The 21,711-nt window shown below is 34.5% G+C and overlaps 2 protein-coding genes and 3 long non-coding RNA genes across 11 annotated transcripts in view; 3 read left to right on the top strand and 2 right to left on the bottom strand.

The window, feature by feature from the left end:
- Positions 1-230: 230 nt before the first annotated feature.
- Positions 231-2,420, bottom strand: LOC135169936 (uncharacterized). Its single transcript, XR_010300278.1, has 3 exons — positions 2,084-2,420; positions 926-1,075; positions 231-811 (listed from the first exon to the last, which is right to left on the bottom strand). It is a non-coding gene; the product is annotated as an uncharacterized LOC135169936 (long non-coding RNA).
- LOC135169934 (uncharacterized) lies at positions 888-1,584 on the top strand. The gene is made up of 2 exons (XR_010300277.1): positions 888-1,026; positions 1,391-1,584. It is a non-coding gene; the product is annotated as an uncharacterized LOC135169934 (long non-coding RNA).
- Positions 2,421-2,598: 178 nt separating the features above from the next.
- On the top strand, positions 2,599-5,052 carry LOC135169933 (uncharacterized). Its single transcript, XR_010300276.1, has 4 exons — positions 2,599-2,996; positions 3,213-3,815; positions 3,904-4,043; positions 4,374-5,052. It is a non-coding gene; the product is annotated as an uncharacterized LOC135169933 (long non-coding RNA).
- Positions 5,053-7,248: 2,196 nt separating this feature from the next.
- On the top strand, positions 7,249-10,813 carry LOC135169948 (glutamate receptor U1-like). Its single transcript, XM_064135375.1, has 8 exons — positions 7,249-7,569; positions 7,683-7,845; positions 8,194-8,402; positions 8,607-8,696; positions 9,224-9,378; positions 9,466-10,347; positions 10,492-10,552; positions 10,624-10,813. Exons 1-6 carry the CDS (start codon positions 7,321-7,323, stop codon positions 9,698-9,700), a joined length of 1,101 nt encoding a protein of 366 aa, XP_063991445.1. The 5' UTR covers positions 7,249-7,320; the 3' UTR covers positions 9,701-10,347; positions 10,492-10,552; positions 10,624-10,813.
- Positions 10,803-21,711, bottom strand: part of Atp8a (ATPase 8A) — a 31,098-nt gene continuing 20,189 nt past the window's right edge. For 4 of the 7 annotated variants that reach the window (XM_064135357.1, XM_064135356.1, XM_064135358.1 and 1 more), the window contains 9 exons: positions 20,216-20,448; positions 19,794-19,892; positions 17,098-19,593; positions 16,859-16,999; positions 16,662-16,780; positions 16,446-16,580; positions 16,136-16,240; positions 13,587-13,684; positions 10,803-12,662 (listed from right to left, as the gene is read on the bottom strand). In XM_064135357.1, the coding sequence (XP_063991427.1) occupies positions 12,565-12,662; positions 13,587-13,684; positions 16,136-16,240; positions 16,446-16,580; positions 16,662-16,780; positions 16,859-16,999; positions 17,098-19,593; positions 19,794-19,892; positions 20,216-20,448 (3,524 nt within the window). In that variant the 3' untranslated portion in view covers positions 10,803-12,564. Of the gene's footprint in view, positions 12,663-13,586; positions 13,685-14,467; positions 14,518-15,052; positions 15,598-16,135; positions 16,241-16,445; positions 16,581-16,661; positions 16,781-16,858; positions 17,000-17,097; positions 19,594-19,793; positions 19,893-20,215; positions 20,449-21,711 lie in introns of those variants that run through there. The other 3 variants (XM_064135362.1, XM_064135360.1, XM_064135359.1) reach the window with 3 other exon arrangements.

Here is a 21,711-nt window from a genome sequence, read left to right on the forward strand (position 1 = left end):
ATGTTTTAACAGCCAAATGTGTCATAAAAGTATTTTAATATTCTATGATAGATGGAAAATAAAATAATTAATATTGTAATTGGTAGGGGAAGGGAATTTTCAACTGAGTAATGGTGACACAAGAACAATCGTATTAATATTTGTATTTATTAGATATTTTTATATTGCAAAATTTTTTCTTAGTCTCCCACATGTCAAAGGTAAGTGAATAGTAAGACTGATGATTATAAGGACAATAAATTATATATTATATATTAAATTATATATATACATATATTATAAGGACATTAAAGTAATTTAAAATGTCTAACTTTCATAATAATTTTTTTAATTAACAAATGAAGGACTGATGACACAATTAAAATTTTCAACTCACAATTTTTGATATTTGTCTTCCATGATAATTACTCTGCCACTGTGCACGCCAGAGAAATTTACTTATCAAACATAACTTACCTCTGTGAACAATACACAAGTCAAATTGCAATTGATAGTGAATTTCTGAAAAAGTTATGGTTCTCTGGTCGAGGTGGTTCTTGGCAATATGGGGACTTCGGAATTATCGTGTTATTTACTCCTGGACACTTCCTGTGAACTCCTGGGGATCCAGCAGCTTCAACTCTAGGGAGGAATCGATATTCCTTCTGAGCCCCCCAGGATCCCGTTCAATCTGAGGCTTTGACTTTCCTGTTCCTCGATGATAAAATTCCCGTTCTGAATTGACTTCAGTGTCCATCTTCTCCAAAGTGACTTCATGGAGCTCGTAAACATTTGTCGAAGTCTATCCTAGCGTGACTAAGGTACGCGAAACCTACAGTCATCAATTATGAAGAGAGATAATTCATGCACGATGAGCATATGACAGTAGATATAAAGTCGTATATAAAGTCGTATATAAAGTCGTAAAATTTCATAAATTTGTCACCTGTCTGTTAACCTTCATAGGCCACAAAAGGATGAAACTACTGAAGAGTGCGATTGGGCTGCTGTTGATCATTTCGATGATTGCGATAGCCGCAGGACAATGTAAGTAATCGTTCGATAAAATAATCAAACATTTGTTAAAAATGTTTCTCTGAAATTTTCATGATAATTTATCAAATAATAATTATCATTCATTCGCTATGTAATTACATAATGATTGATAGAATTATTATATATTATTTTATTATTAATTATTATATAAAGTGGTGAAATCTGTATACAAGATTTATTTAGAATTTGCATATTCATTTATATTTATGTCGATATTTATGATGTCAGCGCGCTGTAGAGACGCTCCTAGATGATGATGGTCTGCTCTGATACCACTGACACCGACAATAGTTTCTCTAAGTTGTTTATATATTTGGTCATCGTTAGAATAAATGAATTTTTAATTTTTCTGTAGCTTCCAAATATGTCTGTCCGGACGATACGGATTGCTTGAGAAACTGCAAAACTTTCTACTTCGGATTTAAGAGAGGGGTATGTAATAATGGCGAGTGTAACTGTTACGTCGAATGAGGTAGAACAGCCCGCTACTTGATCGTTGTGCATCATTTGCCAATTGTAATCCGAGACGAATTAAATTTTGAACCGAAATCGTTTGATCAATATCATTATTTTATCTCTTATATTCCTTCCTTATTATCCTGCCCACTAGTGTAATTATTTACAGTATGTAAATATACAATATACAAATTAATCAATTCAACAATTTATTTCTGGAAACAGTTCAGAGTAAAATATGTTACAGTTATTGGAATTTTTTACCTAATTAAATTTCCATCCAAACAAAAAATTTGCGATATTACTGGAAATTCAGTGTAATTCAACACTGAATATTTAAATTCTCTGGAGAATTCCAATGGACTGTGGAATTCTCGTCTTCGTAGTATTTAAAATTGAGTAATTTCACAGAAATTCCAGTGCAATCTACAACTCCATGATTTTTCTCCCCCTAAATCGCGTTCAGTGTCACGATCCTGACAATTGGATCTATCGCAATTTGTATTGAATGTTATCAGTGATAATCAAACAAAACCGACATTATCCGAATAAATCCACTTAAATCTGCTTGAAGATAATGAAATTTATTTACCTAAATCCTATTCGAGAGAGCAAGTTGTCTTAGCTATCACAATCATGATGTCGTTCGCACAAACTAATGCTGTGCTACGGAGGACTATTAACAACTATTTTTGTTTAATTAGTAGATGAATAACTGGGAATACAATTGACATTTTCAACTCAGCACTTTTGATATTCACATTGAAAAATTTTTAGCCCTCAAGTAGAGTATTCTTCATGTGCTATTGGTGCAAACTTAACGTCGCATTCTCTCGTGTTAAGGTCACATTTAAAACATATATATATATATTTTTTTAAATGTTTTCCGTGGTAATTGTTCTGTAACTGTCCACAACAAAACAATTTTCTTATCAACCAGAAATTTATCTTCGTAAATACGCAAGTTAAACTGCGATGGATAGTCAGTAATTGAAAAAGTTGTGGTTTTCTGGTTGAGGTGATTCCCGACAACGTGGTCACTTCGGAATTAATCCGTTATTCCTGTCTAAACGCTTGCTGGGAACTCCTGGAGATCCAGCAGCTTCAACTCTACCGAAAAATCGACATTCTTTCTGAGCCCTCCAGAATCGCGTTCATACTAAGGCTTTGACATTCCTGTTCTTCGGTGATAAAATTCCCATTCTGAATTTACTTGAATGTCTATGTTCCCCGGAATAACTTCTTGGGGCCCGTCAACACTTATTGAACTCTATCCTGGCGTGACTAATGTGCGCGAAACGTAGTCATCAATTATGAAGGGAGATAATTAATGCACGATGAGTATATGACAGTACATATTCTATATAAAGTCGGAAAAATGGAATAATTTACCATCCTTTCGTCAAACTTCGTGGATTACGGAAGGATGAAGCTACTGAAGAGTGTGATTGGACTGCTGTTGGTCATTTCGATGATCGCAATAGCCTCAGGAGCCTCAGGAGCATGTGAGTTATTATTTGATAAAATTGTTAAAAAATTGTAAAAAATATTTGTTTGGATTTTTTATAGGGATTCTCTAGACAATAATTATCATTTATTTGATATATATATATATATATATATATATATATATATATATATATATATATATATATATATATGTTTATATATATATATATATATATATAAACATTATATATTATTTTTCAATTTTGCCGTAGTTGCCGAATATACCTGTCCCAATGATGAAGATTGCTTGGCGCACTGCAAAGAATTGGATAGTAAATTTAAGAGAGGGATATGTGATAATGGCGACTGTGTTTGTGTGAGCAGATGAGGTAGGACAATCAACTACGTGATTTTTGTGCATTTGCCAATTGTAATTCGATATGAATTAAATTTTAAAGCAAAATCGTTGATATCATTCTCATTATTTCTTTGTCTCTTATGTTCCTTCCTCATTATCCTGCCCACTAATTTAATTATTTACAGTTTGGAAAAAATATACTCATTGGTTTATTCGATTTAAACATTTGAAGATAATGCAGACAATGAAATTTATTTACCTAAGTCCTATTGTTCCCCATCGAATGTAGTGTTTCCGTCACTCGAAACGTGTTGATATTTTTATAATAAAATGATTCTGGGCAGTTTCGAGTTTCATTAAAAGTCACGTCCAAACTTACAAACTATTCAATACCGATCATATAAATATTCCGGGATAATTTTCTGTCACAAGTAGAGTTTAAGACCCTCGACGATGGCAACTATGGTGCGAGTCAGGCTCACTGTGTTATTAACAATTAGTATCTACGGTGTTAATAGTAATTGCCATTTTTATTAAATTTTTCTCTCCGTCTATAAAATATCAGAATAACGCTGAACCTTTTTCAATTATTTTTTCTACTTTAGCGCAGACGAATAACATAATTTTAAACCGACAAATTTCGCCTGCTCTTCATCATTTCGAAAATCTTCCGAGTTTTAATAAATTTAACGAGAACTGCGGTGATTGCTCACATTTGAGTCCGAAGGAATTACAATGGCCAAAGGTAATCGACTTCTTTAATTTTTTTTTGTATGTGTGAGTAACATTTCTTATAAATATTCTTCCCAACGACATTTCAACACATTTTTTTATATTAAAAAAATCAAATTTTGCTCGGAAAATATATAAAATAGTCTAAAATATAAAAAAACAAAATTCTTTGAAAATCTATGTGATCCAATTTATTAATGACAAAGGAAAGATACCTATACATTTCAATAACTCATCTACAACCGCAAAACTGCTGTCACTTTTTATTTAATTTTATTTTTTAATCCATTCATTTAACACAGTTTGAATTTTACGCTCTTTGAATTTATAATTTTAATTTTAGGACATTACGATGGCATATAAATATCCGCCAAATTTCGCCGAAAATCGAGGGGACCCATCCGCGAGGAATCGGCGAATTCGACGTACGCTAAATACCAAGAGGGCCTTCCACAGGCACCTGCCAAATCCCAGGAGACGACTGAATCACCTGAGGCCTCGGACTCATCGACCATTCGTCTATCATACGCACCATTCAATCCCTCGTTACCGTCGACCGCAGCTTCCCCGTCTGCATACTCATTACCGTCACCGTCCACTGCGCCCTTCACGTCCTATTTACATTCGTAGATACTGATGCTGCAGTGAACTGACCACTGGAGATAAATTCAATGATTTCTCCGTCGAATTTTTCATTCAAACAATTAATTATTTTACTTCCATATTCCTCATTCATTAGTCTCTCCGCGATTTCAATTATTTACGGTACGAAAAGAAAACTAATGAACTATGAAATTAATATGGAAACTTTATTCATTATTACTACAATGAATTATTATTAATTATAAAATATTTTAACTGTCGTAAAAAATAAAAATCCTTTTTTTTTTTAATTGCAAACGACTAAATCGAGGATATTGACCACTTAAAATTATTACATATAAAATTCATAAATATATATGTATCATTATAGTAATTATATTGTTATGTAAGATACTAACAATTTAATATTTAAAAAGCAATATATCCTATTACTTATTTTTTTAAATAGTAAAATACCTTTCAAATTTATTGAATTTATAACTTCAATGATTCTGGTTTCAAAGTGTTAAATAATTATTAAGTAAAAACATTAATCGTAAATCAGTAGAAAAAATAACATAATATCCTAATCCTACACGTGTACTTCGTTAATAACTCCCAATGGGGGATGACCTATGCTAACAATTATTCATGTAAAACCTACAAGTTGAAAAATTGGGTCGAAGCTCAATCGGGTGCACTTGCATTGTTTGTCGTGTCATCCTGAAAAAATGAAAATAACAAATACTCGGGTAATTTGTTGGATGTGCTTGCATGACAGTGCACGTCCAAAGAATTAACTTCATTACATTGTCAGTGTGAAACTCAATTTACTTACGCCACAAATTTATTTTCAATTACCTGGGTAAACTTAAATCCACTCGTGACAAATACACCTCTTGACCTGTCCATTCAATAGTCACTGGGACAACAGATAAGTTCGAACAGACATGAATATTCACATTGACAACGTTCAGTGAAATATTTTTCTGTCAGATATTCAAAAAATCTTTTCTCCCATTTCATTCGGAAAAATGAGAAGATTTTCATTGATTTCATTGATTTTATTGGGTAGTTGCAGTGCTGCCTCTGCAATTACTTCTCACGACGCTAATTATTATGGATTTATAATGAAAAATATTCATGATAAGTATGGAAGTTGTGGGATAATCATAGCATCAGCGGCAAGTGATCTGTGTGAGTCATAATTAGACGAAAATTATTAGAATCGAAACGATAATTTATTCGTCTTGACGAGCTGAAGGAATTTAATTTTTCAATTTTGGAAGTAGTGACCGGAGGTGGGGTCTGGGACCCATCGAATAATTTTTATCACGTGATCTGCGATCCGATCGATCCTGCCCCGTATAATAAATAACAAATGTTCGTTTAAGACGAGATCGAGACGAGATCACGACGATACTGACGATTTGTATTTTTTCGAAATCGGGACGAGACTTGACAGAGTATTGTCTCCTTGGAAATCGACATTTACCGCACGTAATGATCAATAAATCACGTGATCACCGCATAAATCGTCTTTTACCGCACGTCAATCAATCTACTTTCGATCAGAAAAATATTGTTGCCTTCACACGATTTTTTATTTAAAAAATTCTGTAGCTCCCAATTCCAATAAATCATTCGCACCGCAAAAAATATGTCAAAAAATATTATTAACTTATTAACTCAACAATCTCAACTCGAATAATCATCTCTCATGACTTCTAGCTTTCGAAAAGGTCACGATCTGGCACGAAACCACTCGGATATTATCTAACGAAGGAATATCGACAGTTATAACAGATTTTAAACATTTAAAAAATCACTTGGAGTATCACAATCAAAGGGCTATCAGCCCGCTCATTGCAATTGATCTCAATACAATCGAAGCATTCCACCAATTCAAGGCCATCATCAGGTACTTAGACGTGAGCAACTCCGTTTCGCTGATATTTTTCAGCAGAAACGGCGATCACGATCTCTGTAAATTCTGTCGCACTCCACATGGGAATCCCCTGAATCTGAATTTCGCATCGAAGGCATTTATTACGTGCTGCGATTCGGAAATGATCGAGGAGTGGTGGTGTATACAGGATAATCAAACGAAGAGGCAGGATGTCGCTCGATTGACGAATGGAAATTCTGGAATTATCTGGTTTCCTGATAAATTACTTCAAGACAATAGACGTTCATTGGATGGAAAAGTATTACGCGTCGCTGCTATTGCGGTAAATAATAATGAATCTGCTGTCAATGTTAATAATTATTTAACGCAGGGAATGGTTAATTGGATTGCCCAAAGACCTTAGGCGATTGCCAATTTCAAATTGTCACGATTGATTGCAAAAAAAACTTCGTTAAACATGAAAGGAAATAATTAATTCGAATTTAATTGGCATTTGGCTATTAAATATTTTAACCCTTCCATTCAGGCTCAGATTTGAATTATTGGTATCTAAGTTGGTATGTTTTGTAGTTATTTTTGTTAATAACATTTTTTAAATTATCTTCTTGCTCAATTTCAATTCAGAAGCAGAAAATTTTGAACATTTTCTCGATTTTATTCTCCACATCAAATGAATAATAATAATGAAATAATTTGTCTTTATTTGTGTGTCAAATTTTAGGAGTCTTTTGCTAAAAAAAAAGGAAATTCTAACGTTGCTGGAGTTCATGGAAAAATCCTCTTAGCTTTGTCAAAAGCAATGAATTTTACAATATCGAAAATTCGTTGGGAGAAAGCATATGGAGTTTGGGATGAAAAAACATCAAAATGGACCGGGGTAATTGGGACAGTTCATCGACAAGAAGCAGATCTGGGCGTAGCTCCGGTTATTATGACCAGTGAACTATACGATTTCGTTCGTTTTACAACTCCCATATTCCACGGAGTTTATCAACTGCATTTCAGAAAGCTTGATGTGGCCCATTTACCCCAGGATGCTTACTTTAAGGTTCCGAAAATTACTGGTTAATTTACGAAGAGATATATTCAATAATTATCATTATTATACCATGGTAATTAATGACAAATTCTCAATGAGGATAATTAACAATTTATTAATAGGTATTTACTCGCGACGTCTGGATGTCCATCACTGGTTTAATTTTGACAGCGACAGTTCTGTCAACTATTATCGAATGGAATGCAAGAAAGTCTCACTTTTTCTCGCTTCTTCTGAAACATTATACATATGTTTGGGGCATTTACTGTCAACAGGGCTTTCTAGGTAATCAACATTTTACCCTTAGATGGTCACCCTATGACAGAAATACCAGAGCTGTCGTCCAGGAAATTAAATATTTCGATTTAAAGTGATGACACGAGGAGGAATTTTTAATAGAAATTACTCTTCCGTGTGTTATATAGTATATAACATATCAAATATATATAAAATTATATATTCGATTAAATATTATTAATTATTCGATTCATGAGTTTTTATAGTTTCATTCTTTTCTTACTGGAACAGTAAAATTTGCCAAAAATGAGACATTATTTATTCTCTCCAGAGAAAAAAAAATAAAAATAGACTTTTGCATATTAAAAATGTCTGAAAATCCATGTTACATTACAGGTACCTACAGTAAAATAACTTTGAGAATTGTTTACGTATCAGTGATGATATCAGCGATAGTCGTCTCGGCGGTGTATTCCGCGTCATTCATGAGCACCATTGCAGTGTCTTTATCAACGTCACCATTTCATTCGATGAAAGAGCTCGTGGAGGATGGAAGTTACAAAATAATTGCTCAGAAAAATTCGTTATATTATTATGCATTGAAGGTAATTAACAATAATGTCGCATGGCAGACGATATGGCACGTTTATTTATTAAGGAATATATATTCTGTGAGGGTCGTGTCTGATTAATTCCATTACAATCGCAAGAGTTCGGGAAATGATTATTTTATGTGGAGCTATCATTTTCAATCTTATTTTTTGAATGCTTGAATTAATTGTTGAAGTTCATTTGGTGTCATTCCGCAGGGGACTAACACAACATTAATAACAAAGATGATAAATCTCATGAAACCGCAAGATGTATTTCCTTTGACTTACACAGAAGGATTTCGGCAGGTAAAATATAATAATATAATATATGTTATTTTTATCGAAATAAATAATTATACATAATGACGCACGTATTAAGAACAATTGAAATATCACGCAATTGTTTTAATCATATGTGACCTGTAATACATTTTATTTATTAAAAAAAAGATTGCAAAATTACACTAGACAACAGGTTTGGTTTTTTCAATTTTTTGTACAAAAAAAAGAGAAGAGTTAAACAAAAGTTTATTAAATAAAAATTATGAAATTCAAGTTCATTTCCCGATTATAGAAGTGTCGGTACCGCATTTCGTCAGCAATAATTAATAAACAAATTACGATTATTGTTTCGTAGTTACAAAAATGGTATGCAATTTTCGTAGAATATTTCTCTCCAGATATTCCACTTTTGACTTTATGAAGAATCGATTTTTTCCCATCCAATTTGTATGAACAAGTCATTCAGGGATTCCGCGAAAATACCGAGTAAACTCATTGATGATATTTCAAGGTATCGGATTCTTTGAAAATAATTTCATACAAATTTGCAGGTATGCCATGAAAAAGTAGCTTTTTACACACACGAACTCGCCCGGAAAACAGGAGTTGTCAAGTGCGAAGTAGCTTCGGTTACTGCTGGAAAAATGGAATCGTTGACAATGATCGTACCCCGTAACAGCGAATATCTGAATTCCTTTAATTTCTTGTAAGACAACAAGTGATGAAATTTAATTTTGACGCAAGGATTAACCGTTGACTAATTAATGAAATTCAATCATTTTTTAAAATTAAGTATCGAGCAGTTGACTTCTAAGGGAATAGTCCGACATTGGATGGATAAAAGCTATCCAAACACTCAACCAGAAGCAGCCGATTATGAACCAGTTAATTTCGAGAGAATCATTCCAATTGTTATAATCTTAATTACTGGCGTTCTGCTAGCCTTGCTCATTTTCATCTTGGAATGTAGTTCCTATTCGCTTACGAAGGGCTCACATATGAAGAGGAAACGAGAAATAGAAAAATGATGGTTCAGCTGAGCACAATCTCTAGGGCTTTTATTGCTTGAATATCGTTTATCGAGATAAGTTTCTTTGGATTATGGTCCAGTTTTTGATGAATAACTCATAATCTCGAGGAGATAGCGTTATTTTTATTACGACCTTTTTTGTGCAGCAAATTAAGTGCTAAAACAAATGTCATTACAAAAATTTCCCTATCTCTCTTATGTCCGGAGATATGACTCAAAAACTAACAGAGAGATAAATGAACTTATCTCGTTTTACCACGTGGCTAACGATATAATTGCACGAGTGGCCAAATTGCAACAGCATTGACGTCAATACCTCGGACCAATCATTATTATTACTATTTTTCTTTTGATAAATCAGATATATCCGATTTTATTGTTTACTCAGTAGAATATGTGCAAACATTGGTACCTGGTGGAAATGATTTCAATAAAATAAACTTTGCTCAAAGTTTGTGAAAGCTCTCTCAATATATAAAGCTCCTCTATTCCATTCCTCAGCACTCACACCGGAGACAATTTACTGACTGACAAATTGAATAATAAAAAATTATTTCCATCATGAAGTTCCTGTATTTGTTCACGATAATCGCGACGGTGATGTTGGCTGCTAATGGACAACGCTGCAGAGATAGACGACAACGGGTTAGTGAATTATTTTATTAAGATTTTTGGTTTTGTTTACAGCAGCTCTGCTCTTTGAAATATTATTTAAAAAATTACCCAAAATTTTAAGAAAGCTGAATCACATTTGGAATCGTAATTTTTCCACCATTTTCATCATTTCAGTGCGGCCACGATAATGATTGTTGTAACTGGTCATGTATTCCCGGTCGTCAAATTTGTGCTTGTATGTATTTTCTTTCTCTCGCTTATAAAAATTATTTAAAGATCTTCATTAATCGATCCTCCAATTTTCAGAATAACAGAGTGTAATTGGGTCACTTACCAGCGAAGATGACATTCCGGAAAATCTGTATGATTTCTGAAAAAATTAAAGTCATATCGAAAATTTCAAGAATTTAAACAATTATGATGATAAACCTCCCTTTCATGTATAAAAAAAGTCTCACATGTAATAAAAATACTCTATCGCAATATTCATGGTAAATCTTGTACACATTTATTTATCTCTTTTTATACTCTTTCTCCTGTTAAGAACATGATTTATACACCGACAATTCTCTCGATAAATTCCTATGACAAATATCATTAATAAAAATATAATTGAACAATGATTTCTGGAGAAAAAAAATTTTTACAGATAATTCTTGGGGCGAATAAAATAATCAACAGCATGCGACTAGATGAAGATAAATAAAATTATATACACTTTACATGTAGCAATTGAAAGTTGAACGATTAAGACGTAGTAATGAAACAGTCTCTTATTCTTCTTATATAATTGTTACTTTTTTAGTTTTCTTTGTGTAACGATAGGTTGCAGTTTTTTTTGGTAGCGCAATTCCTCGCACATTTGTCTCAAAATATATAAAATACGAGTTTTTAAGGGCTCATCCAATGCCCAAGGTACTTGCTGCGCTATTTTTTCTTCTAATTTTTTTAAAATTTCATTCTTGTCATCTCATTATTCACATTGAATCTCCCAAAAATCTCTCGACAATAACTATTTTTTTTTTGTTTGATACATTCAACTAGATTATTGTTTGCTATTATGCCGTTTCTTTGCCACGATGACAGAGCAGTTTTAATATTAGAGAGAAGAGTTTTAGAATTTTTTAATGCGTGTAAAGTCAATAAGTCCAACGTCCGGATGATTTTAATGTTTATTCAATACATCGTGAGTAATAAAATTAATACCCAGATCACCCCCACTTTTCCTACGTAATTATCAAACAGTCTACAAAAATAATTTCAGTGGTTTAATTGTCTTCTTTCTGTAATTGTTTGAAAATTGATCATTTATTTTTATTCATCATTAACTGTCATCGGCAACTGAGATTCGGCGACTTTCGGTAGTGTTTTGCCCGGTTTTAATTAATTAAAGGACTCGGTACAGGCCATCCATTGAATAGTGTTGTCTTGAGGTGAGTGAAAATTGTTGGGAGTATTTCGGCGTTTATTGTGCTTTTGTACATCCGATCAAAAATTCATTCATCGGCAATGCGTCAGATTATCGAAAATATTGACGAAATTTATAGCGCATCCGTCAGAAAATTCAATTGGAGTTCTATTGAAAAATAAAAATATTGTTTTTCATAAAATAATATTCAGTGGACATTTTTATGTATCAGGTATGAACATGTTCTGTCGACTGCATAGGGGTAAATCATAAATAAAACAGGGGAATCACTTCAATACAATCGATAAACAACAAATGAAAATTCCTCAATATTGCTATTCACTCATTTTACATAATTTACAGATAGTTAAACAAAAAAAATAATGCATGAATGCGGTCTAAAATAATTTATAATTATTGGGGGAAAATCCGACTTTTGTTGCAATTTACAATTTTATCAAAAAGCGCTCATTCACTTTCGCTACTTCCGAGAAAATTCAATGAAATTTGCTGACGGATAGTCGAAGTTTTTCTGCGATTTATTTGCAAACAAACCACTTGTTAATTGTCAACAGATTATGAATATGATTTCAAAATATTCGTTAAAAACTAATCACTAGTTAAAAGTGACTAATCTCTTTTTACCACGTCGCTACTGTCATTTTTGTTTCGCTCTTTTCTTCTAATTCTAAATTTTTGTAAATTTTTCCATCAATTTTTCGTGGTGTTATTGCTTATGATGAGAATGACCTGAGACAAGGCGAGTTCCTCTGAATTGAAAATTAAACACAAGTCTTGGGTTGTTACATACACCGTGATATCACGAGTTTTTTGTAGAATCACATGCCTCCCGGTTTCGGAAGATTTGTGTCGTACGCCCTTATCACATCGGTCTGAGTCACCGAACCTCCTTCCTCTTGTGAGAATGCAAATCCATCTGTTTTAAACAATACAATAATTATAAAACAACTGAAACCTCATTGGTTTAAAAACTTAAATAGGATAAAGGAGTTCATGGAGTTGAATAAAATAATTTAAGTAATAAATTATACTCCGAATATTTGTAGGGAGAAACGCTCAAGAAACTACTTGAAGGTCCTGTGCCTATAGAAATTATCAAATGGTCATTGCTCCTACAATTGTTAATATTTATTGATGAAATCAGTTGGGAAGGAGTAAAACTAGAGAAACCCGTTCTGCGAAGCCCCAGTTACCGATCGATAAATCGTAAAGGAGTAGAGGTAGCGAAATTTGTCATAATTTTTTTAGAATGTGCAAAAATTTCACGATTAACAATTAATAATTGGAGGAGCAACAATTTTTAAATTTTTACAGAGACGAGGGCCCTACTACTCATCGAATGCTCGTCAACATTCGAATATTTCGACATAACGTCTCCCAAAATATGAAATAAAATAAATAAAACAAATATAATGAATAAAGTAAGGAAAACAAATAATATAAATCTTCCCGACCCTTTCAATCGCAATTCAAATCTTGAAAATATTTATTCTATTCAATCAACAACTCTTCTAAACTCATGAATAATTTAGGGCTCATGCAGAATTAATCAGCAAACTTTCAATATAATTTTTTTTTCAACTTTTGCATGTCGTGAAGCGACACTAAGCATTGTGTGTGCAACTGCCAGTGTACAAACAGTATTCATGAAAAATAAACTAAAGTATAAATTGTGTAGAACGCTGTAATAATTACTGTAAATATTTCAACAAGTAAAAAATTACGTATGTACAAGGAATTAAAATATCATCCCGTCGGTTAAACAACTGTCTTCGATGTCTTCTCTCAGTAACATCAGTAGAAACTCTACTCTCAATCTTCAGGGGACAATTGAACTTACGTGACAGCTCGACCTCGACATTGACTCTCGTCGTGGCATTAGATCTCCTCATGAAAACACTTTTAACGTTTCTCAGGAGCCTGGCAGTCTCCGTCAATCTGTAAGCCGTGCATGGTGACATATATCTTTAATAAAATGTGCAGAATTGAGTTAAAAAATTTCGGTAATTCTGCGTCACTTTGATCGACAGCTTCGCAATTCCTCATCTTCAGTTTTTGATAATTCAATGTATTCGTACGCGAAAGAAATAGTGAGTAAAACGGCGGAATTCCAGTTGCTTTAACAATTGTGGAAGTCAGTTGGACCGAGAAATGCAATTTTTTCTTTCGAAGTATCCATTTAATTAAAGGAACAATTTCTTTTTCAATATCGCAGCCATCGAGTCAAGTCATCATTAGATTACAATTATATTTAATTATTGTCTATTGAATTTTCAAATTAGACTAAAAGTAATTTATTGTCCAAACAACCGTCGAGGAACGCCAATTATCAATCTTGTTTCCCAAATTCTTCTTTTCAATTCAACCGAAAAATGAAGTGACATAAAATTAGAAAATTTCAATTTCAAAATGAGTGACAATTTGTTCGTAAAAATAATTGAAGTAAAAATACAGGAGAATTATCAAAAAATGAGATAAGGAGGAAAATGTATCATCGCCGTTGTTCTATAAAAAATAAATGTACAGTGACACAGAACAATAAATGTTTGTATTGTTTATGCTAAGCGATTCATTTGAGTGAAGTGGGCAGTGTAAGCTTGCGAAGCAACAGGTGAAGATAAATACAATAATATCACTAAAGAGGCTAGCTAATCGATGGTACTAATTACCAAGAAAATTACTGAATTATCGAATGTACTAGGATAGGGGGGGAGTACTTACACCTCGCGAGATCGGCGATCGCATGCACAGGCCTGTACGAAGTACGACGACTTTTAAAAGTAACCAAAATACAAAAATCATGTTAACACTTTTATTACGAATGAACCAAGAACGGTCAGCTGTTCACGGACAATCTATGATTCTGAGTTAATTCGTCATATTTATGAGTCAAGTTGACTCGTTTTACTACTTCGCAGCTGAAATATACGTTTATTTCCATAACTATTTAATATAACGAATAAAATAAATTATCCTTAACTGCCTATCTATTGAGCTGGTTACTGTACTCCAATTAATTAACAACATTATGATCAATTATTAATTGTGGGACATTTGAAGAACTGCAACAGTGTCCCTCGACATTTATATCTGAATTCCCTCAGTCAATAGAAAATATTCCCCATGCGAAGATTTCATTCCAAATCAGACAAATTGAATCATAGAAAGCCTGTCTAATAAACCACCAACGCAAACAATTAATCAATAAACCCATTAATCAATAATTATTAAGTGGGAAGAATGAGAGTGCGAGTTCGTAATGATTGATGTATAATGTGAAGTAAAATAAAAATTAAGAAAAAAAAATAACCAACAATCACAGAAAAGTTTAATGAAAAACACCAATACAGAGTTTATAATTCTGACTTTTGAATATTAAAAATTAATAATACTCAATCAATAAATAATACTTGAATCGTGCATCAGGCAAACTCTTAGATTATTTCTAATCCTCTCACTATGATTAACACTTAATTTCTATGAAAAAATACATCAGCAAAAATATAAAGAACATTGTCTATGTCTTTTTTCACTTGAAAATCGTCGATATGTGATTAACACATTTTATACGATTACCAGATGATTTTTTTAATGTCCAGTAATAAATGTTAGTGGAGGTGATGCAGTTCTATATTTTCCGCATTCATTCGATTAATCTTGTTGGGATGACAAAAGCATCTATGGGAGGATGATAAAAAATTCACAGGGACTGGGGACGATTTATAGTGTATTGGTACCACGAGCCACGACGTGTTACAAAGGCAAATGGATACCTCCTAAAACTCCTCCTTCGACTTGGTCTTAGAAATGGACAACATCGATTCAACCATCTTGTCAGTGATCTTGATTGGCTGTTGGGTTTAATATTTAATGTTTAAAAATTTCTGGGGTGTAATCGTGAATATTCTCATTTTACTCAAATCAAGACTCGAAGAATTTCATTAACAGCAACACTTGATATTGATTGAATTTTACAGACGTGATGCTTGGGAGGTGATGAGAAGTGATTTGGTCAGAGGAATCAGAGTTGAAATGATAATAATAAATTATCAAATTACAAATTATATTCTACGACTGCAGTATGAATTTAACGACGATAGAGGGTGAATTTGACTGAACAGACTCAAGCCATGCAGACGAATATTTACGTACTTCACTGAATGATCAAAGCACGATTTCATGCAAGAGAAAAATATCAATAAACAAATTATTTTATGGTATTAGTTTCAGTGCTGCCTTTCATCTCAATTCCTTGTAAAAAAATTGCCTCATCATGCTCAAGCGTTGCTTATTAATTCGATATTTCATATAATTTTAACGTGACTAGAAAATGTTGACAGAAGTGACTGATTTTATTTGGTGAATGAAATGACAAGGGCGTAGACTTACGAGCTTCGGTAATCTTGATTAGTGAATAAATGACCAGGATCGGATTTACGAATTTCTTGCTCCCTTGCTGCTTCCGTTAGGGACTTAAACATAGTATTCTTCACACTGAAAATGAAAATAAAAACAAATAACTAAATGATTAAAAATTAATCAAGTTCATCAGAGGCGTGGGAAGAAATGGAGACGTAATAATATTGACGTAAAAACTTTAACAAGTCCTTGACATTTATAAAATCACTCATTATCGAGATAAGATAAACTCAGTTATCACCATTTACTAATTGAAAATACCCATGACTAATCAACTTACGCTTTTGCTGTGACGTCGACGAGTAAAACAGCTGAAGGAATGAGAACCAATCCCAACCAGAAAACAGGAGATGAAAATAGCATTCTGTCATTACCAAGCATAACAGCTCCAACGTTCAGTGCTGGCCAAAAATTACTAAAAAATAAGCAGAGAATTGCTTTTTTAACATCAATCGATGTGTCAATTGTTGAGAAACTAAATTAGCCATTTGTTTACCTGTATATCAATATAAACAAGAACCAAAGTATTATCGATCCCCATGTGGCTAAATGGGTAAACCACGTCCATGAATTTGTTATGAGGCCAGCTTTTCCACAAACAGTAACTACCACATACTGAAAACCAAATGTGTAAATGAGAGAGCGATTGTTAACGATCGAAATGTTTGCACATACATTATTCCAAGCACTCACAGTATATACAAAATTTCCTAGTACTATGTAACCTCCGTCTCGTCCATTCGACCAAATCACATCATGTTTCAGTGCCAATAATGATAACCAGTACAGTAGAGACGAGTGAACTAATGCATTGATGATCCAAACCCAAAATACCTGAAAAAAAAATGTAAAATGGTAAAATGAGATAAGTCATTTCATTATTTTTCATTATTATTAAAAAAAAAAGTAAAAAATAATTCGTATTATTATACCTTAATATTAAATGTAGATTCGTTTGTGTTCTTGGCAGCATATAATCTCGGATGTGCAAGATGCGTTTCCGCCGAGCACACCTTATCAAATAATCCCATAGCGAGAGGTGGTGCAGCTGTGAATACAACATTATAGAGTCCAATGCTCCATCTCTCGAAGAGAATTTGACCGGACCAGCCGGAATAAATGGCAAACCACAATTCAATAACATATAAACAAATATTCTTGTAGAATGAGTACAAAATAAGTTTGCACATTCTGCTGTAATTCCAGGAGCCATGAACGAAGAGAAGCCTCTTGAGAAATCTAAACTGGGCTATCGAATAATCAGAGGCACAAGCCGCCTGAAGTCCCTCGACCCCAGATATACCAACGCCAATATGAGCTTTCTGAATCATTGCAACGTCATTGGCACCATCGCCAATAGCCAACGTGACAGCTTTGGTATTTGTCGTTACGAGATCAACAACCTCAGCCTTTTGCATTGGAGAGACTCGACAGCATATCACTACCTTGCAGGACGTACAAAGATCTAGAAAATCCCTCCGTAAATCACAGGAGAGTGCGTACTTGAGGCTATTTCCATCGATCACAAGGCCAACGTCATTCTGACACCTGAGATCTGGCCCAAAGTCCGAACAGTGTTGGACAATTACGTCTCTTGTTTTGTCCAAGGAGCTCTCGTTTACTATAATCAATGGCATGGACTGAGTGATTAATTTACAGGAGTAACCGATGTTGATGGCGGTCTCCTGTTTGTCACCTGTCAGAACCCAGACATTGATATCGGCTTCGATGAGGGCTTGAAGGGTTTCCGGGACCTGATCCTGTAGATGATCCTCGATAGCTGTGGCCCCCAGTAAATTGAGTTTGGACTCAATCAACGACGCAGCATCCTCCAATTTAGCCTCTCTATCCGTCATCGTCACTTCAGCTTTATGATAAATTTCCCTCCACCAGTTGTACCTGTTCTCAGGAATATCCGCCGAAGCAAAGCACAATGTTCTCAATCCCTCGGAGGCAAATGCCTCAAGATGATCGAGAGTCGCTTGCCTGAAATCATCATCACCATCGTAATCACCAGGATCACCAGCTCTCGATGTTAATCTCTCATAGATAACAGAATCCGCTCCTTTGCAAAATATTTTTATTTTTCCTTCCGGTGTTTTAACTATCACTGACATCCTCTTTCTCGCTGACGTGAATTCAATGACATTGAGAATCTCATACCGATATCTCACTCCCAGTGCTTCGATCTCCACATAACTCGGTGTTCTCGTATCGAAAATATAGCCAAAGGCTCTGGCCCCATCAACAAGGGCTCTCTCATCAGGTGAAGCTGCATGATAGATTATGTGTCCATTCACACGTTCAGGAATCACCGTATGACACACTGACAACATCACCATAAATTCGTGAATGACATCAGCATGATTGGATTTTTTTTTATCACTAGATCTTGGATTATTAGCATCACCTCTACCATCGACAATGTCTCGTATGAGATCACTGTTGTGTTCACCAGAGCCACCAGGAGCTGATGGATTTGGTAAATCATAAATTTTTCCTCCAACTGAACATCTCTTGAATTCCATCACATTCTTTGTCAATGTTCCCGTCTTATCTGTGAACACGTAATTTACCATTCCCAATTCTTCGTTGAGATTGCTCGTTCTGGCCATTGCTGGTGTATCTGTCTCAGCGTGATACATCTCGATGTCCATGTTGATGAAGGTTGCCTGAATGAATCTAACTACTTCCAGAGTCACTTGGAGGGAAATTGGAATCAAGTTGTTGAAGAGGATTATGAAGGTCAGAAGGTTGAAGGCGAAGTTCTTTGTCATTCCTGTCATGTTTTCCAGGCCCAAGTACCACAGGCCATCCTCATTGGCATTTGTCCACAGGACATTAAAAATGGCGGACACAAGGCACAGGAGTAGAAGAATGAAAAAGAGCATCAGCACTTGGGTGTTGGTGAGACGATCCAGAGTAGATCGTTTCAGTGGAGCTGTTGTCGTGTTGTTTTGCATGAGTTTTGTGTCATGACCTGTATAGACAACAACTCCAAAGGCCCACCGGGTGTTCCTGAGAATAGCCCCACGGAGGAGCAATTGATCTGGGCCGAGTGCAACATGCTGTTTGTTTGTCTCACGAAGAACGCCCATGAACTCGTAGAGATGACGATTTGGAGGTTCACACTGAATGTTCGCCTTGAAATTCATCAGCTCCACTGTATCCAGCAGCATTGCTGTCTCAGGATGAGCCTGACGAATCTTGAGGTTTGTTTCACCATCGAGATTGGCGGTTTCTATGAAGGACATTCCCTGGGGCTCCGAGGACGACAGGAGAATCAAATCTGCTGGGAAGAAATTGTTGTTGTGCACTTTTACGACGTCACCTACAGCGACAGATCTCCACTGAATCCACTGCCATTTACCGTCACGCAAAACCTCTACCTCTCGCATGTTTATCTCGTCATCTGCTCTGTGTCTTTTCTAGAATGTGATGTATTAGCGATTAGTTATTGAAACATTCATTTCAGGTACTTGATTAATCTTTAATTCGTGAGAGACGTGCTAGCTCACTCGGTCTCAGAGTTATCGCTCGAAAACTCAGAAATAAGTTGACTCGTTTTACCACTTCGCTACTGAATTATTTTTGGAGATCTAGGCAATTAAAGAGGGAGAAAACTTACGATGTCTTCAACAATTTCCTTCAGGGCCGATACACTGAGGATGAAGATAAGTGGAACGAGTGTCGTATAACGTCCAGTGGGTGAAACATCGGGGATTTGCTGTTGGCAGATTAAAGCAATATCATGACTATTACCATTACTGTTGTGTTGAGCATTCACGTCACACTGATAGAAAGAAATTTGTATTAAGGAACTTCCGCAGCATCTTACAGGAATAGAAAAGAATCAGCTAAGGCGAGAATAAACTAGAATCGACTATAATCGAAAAAATTTCAATGCAGTGAAGGGGATCGAAACCTTTGATATGTCCTCCACTCTTTATCCTCCAAATTTACTGCGGAAGTTACTTAAAAAAATTTAATCAAGTTAGTTAAGTCAAATTATTAAATTAAGATAAGGTCAGTTAAATGAATGACAGTTACCTGCATGAGTGCGATGAACAGGAAGAAACAGTTGCTGTACCTCCGAAATTGCTCGAAGAGAAATGAGGGGATGAAAGAGAGTAATGAGTACTTAGCCGTTGTAATGTGATTGTTTTTGTATTTGGCTGGCTGATGTGGAGCATTTATGAATACTACTCTTTCCTCCTGGCTGTCCTGATCAGGAGGACGCCTGTCATCACCCTGCGAGCCCCCATTGTCAGCTCTACTTCCAACTGCAATCGATAAAATTACGTTTGTGAATCGTCTCAGGGGGACTAGAACATTATCGAGTCTCAGGGGGTTTAGTTTTTTGTCAATGTAATTGGATAGTCGTTCCAGGTGATTGAATGGATTCGTCATTGGAGTGTCCAATGGTGACGATGCGTTGTTTATAATTAATGTGAAGTTGGCGTGATTATAATTTTTTCATGAGGTACCACGTCAAGTAAACATTTTATTTCCTTTTTTCACAAGTTCCAATTATATTGATTTATATTTGTTGGGTTATTGTTCCCACAAGACACGATTACGCTCTGATTTTTTAACTTTTAATAAAATTGAGGAAAAAGTTATGATTCCACATGTGATGGAGTTTTTTAAATAATTTTCTGTAATTTTCGATAATCGAGGGTTTCACATGTTTTAGAGGTAAATTTTCATCACATGACTAATCCCATTTTATCGACCGTAATTTTACTCCGGGAAATGATTTCATAGTGGGCGGAAAACGATGAATAATTCAATCCGTTCGACTGCACCAATGAATACCATTAGCACTAGTTCATCAAAATTATAACGAATTTTAATCATGAAAATTAGCACTTGGAAAAAATATAAAATGTCACGTAAACATAGGATTCCGAAAAAATATTTTCGATATTTAAATTTAAAAATTGAGCTGTTCTAACTATTTCTTTTGCAATCTTGGATTTAAAAAAATAAAAAATGTACGAATGAGAATATAATATTGAAAAAAATATATATTATGTATTATATAATACTTTTATATTCTTTCCATGTAATATTGGCAATGACCTGGAAGCTCGAGCTTTTTATAGTCCAAGTGAATCAATAACACTCCATTAAATTCACGTTAGAGAAGCACATAATCTGATAACTAATGATGATCTCCTTAATTCAGCATCAATACAAAGAATGTCGAGTTGTCAAACGATTCCGCCGAATTTTTGGGAATTTGGAAATGGGAATTGGTCCAAGTCGACGGAGAAAGTCGATTCGAAGTGGATCAATGAAATGACGAGAGGCACTGCCAATTATATTTGCAAACAAGAGTCAAGTAAACTCCCACATTTAAATCTATGAAGTGGTAATCAGGATTAACATCAATCAGAGCTCTAGAGGGACTTCCAATCACTGGGTTTATCTCCGAGTGATAATGAAATTGAAGCTCGAGAATAAATGCGCCAGTGTCAAGTTGATGGAAATTACTGTTGAAGGACGTCGGTTTTATTCATAACAATTACTCGCGTACCTTT

Source organism: Diachasmimorpha longicaudata, chromosome 16 (assembly GCF_034640455.1).
Source record: "Diachasmimorpha longicaudata isolate KC_UGA_2023 chromosome 16, iyDiaLong2, whole genome shotgun sequence".
Lineage (NCBI taxonomy): Eukaryota > Metazoa > Arthropoda > Insecta > Hymenoptera > Braconidae > Diachasmimorpha > Diachasmimorpha longicaudata.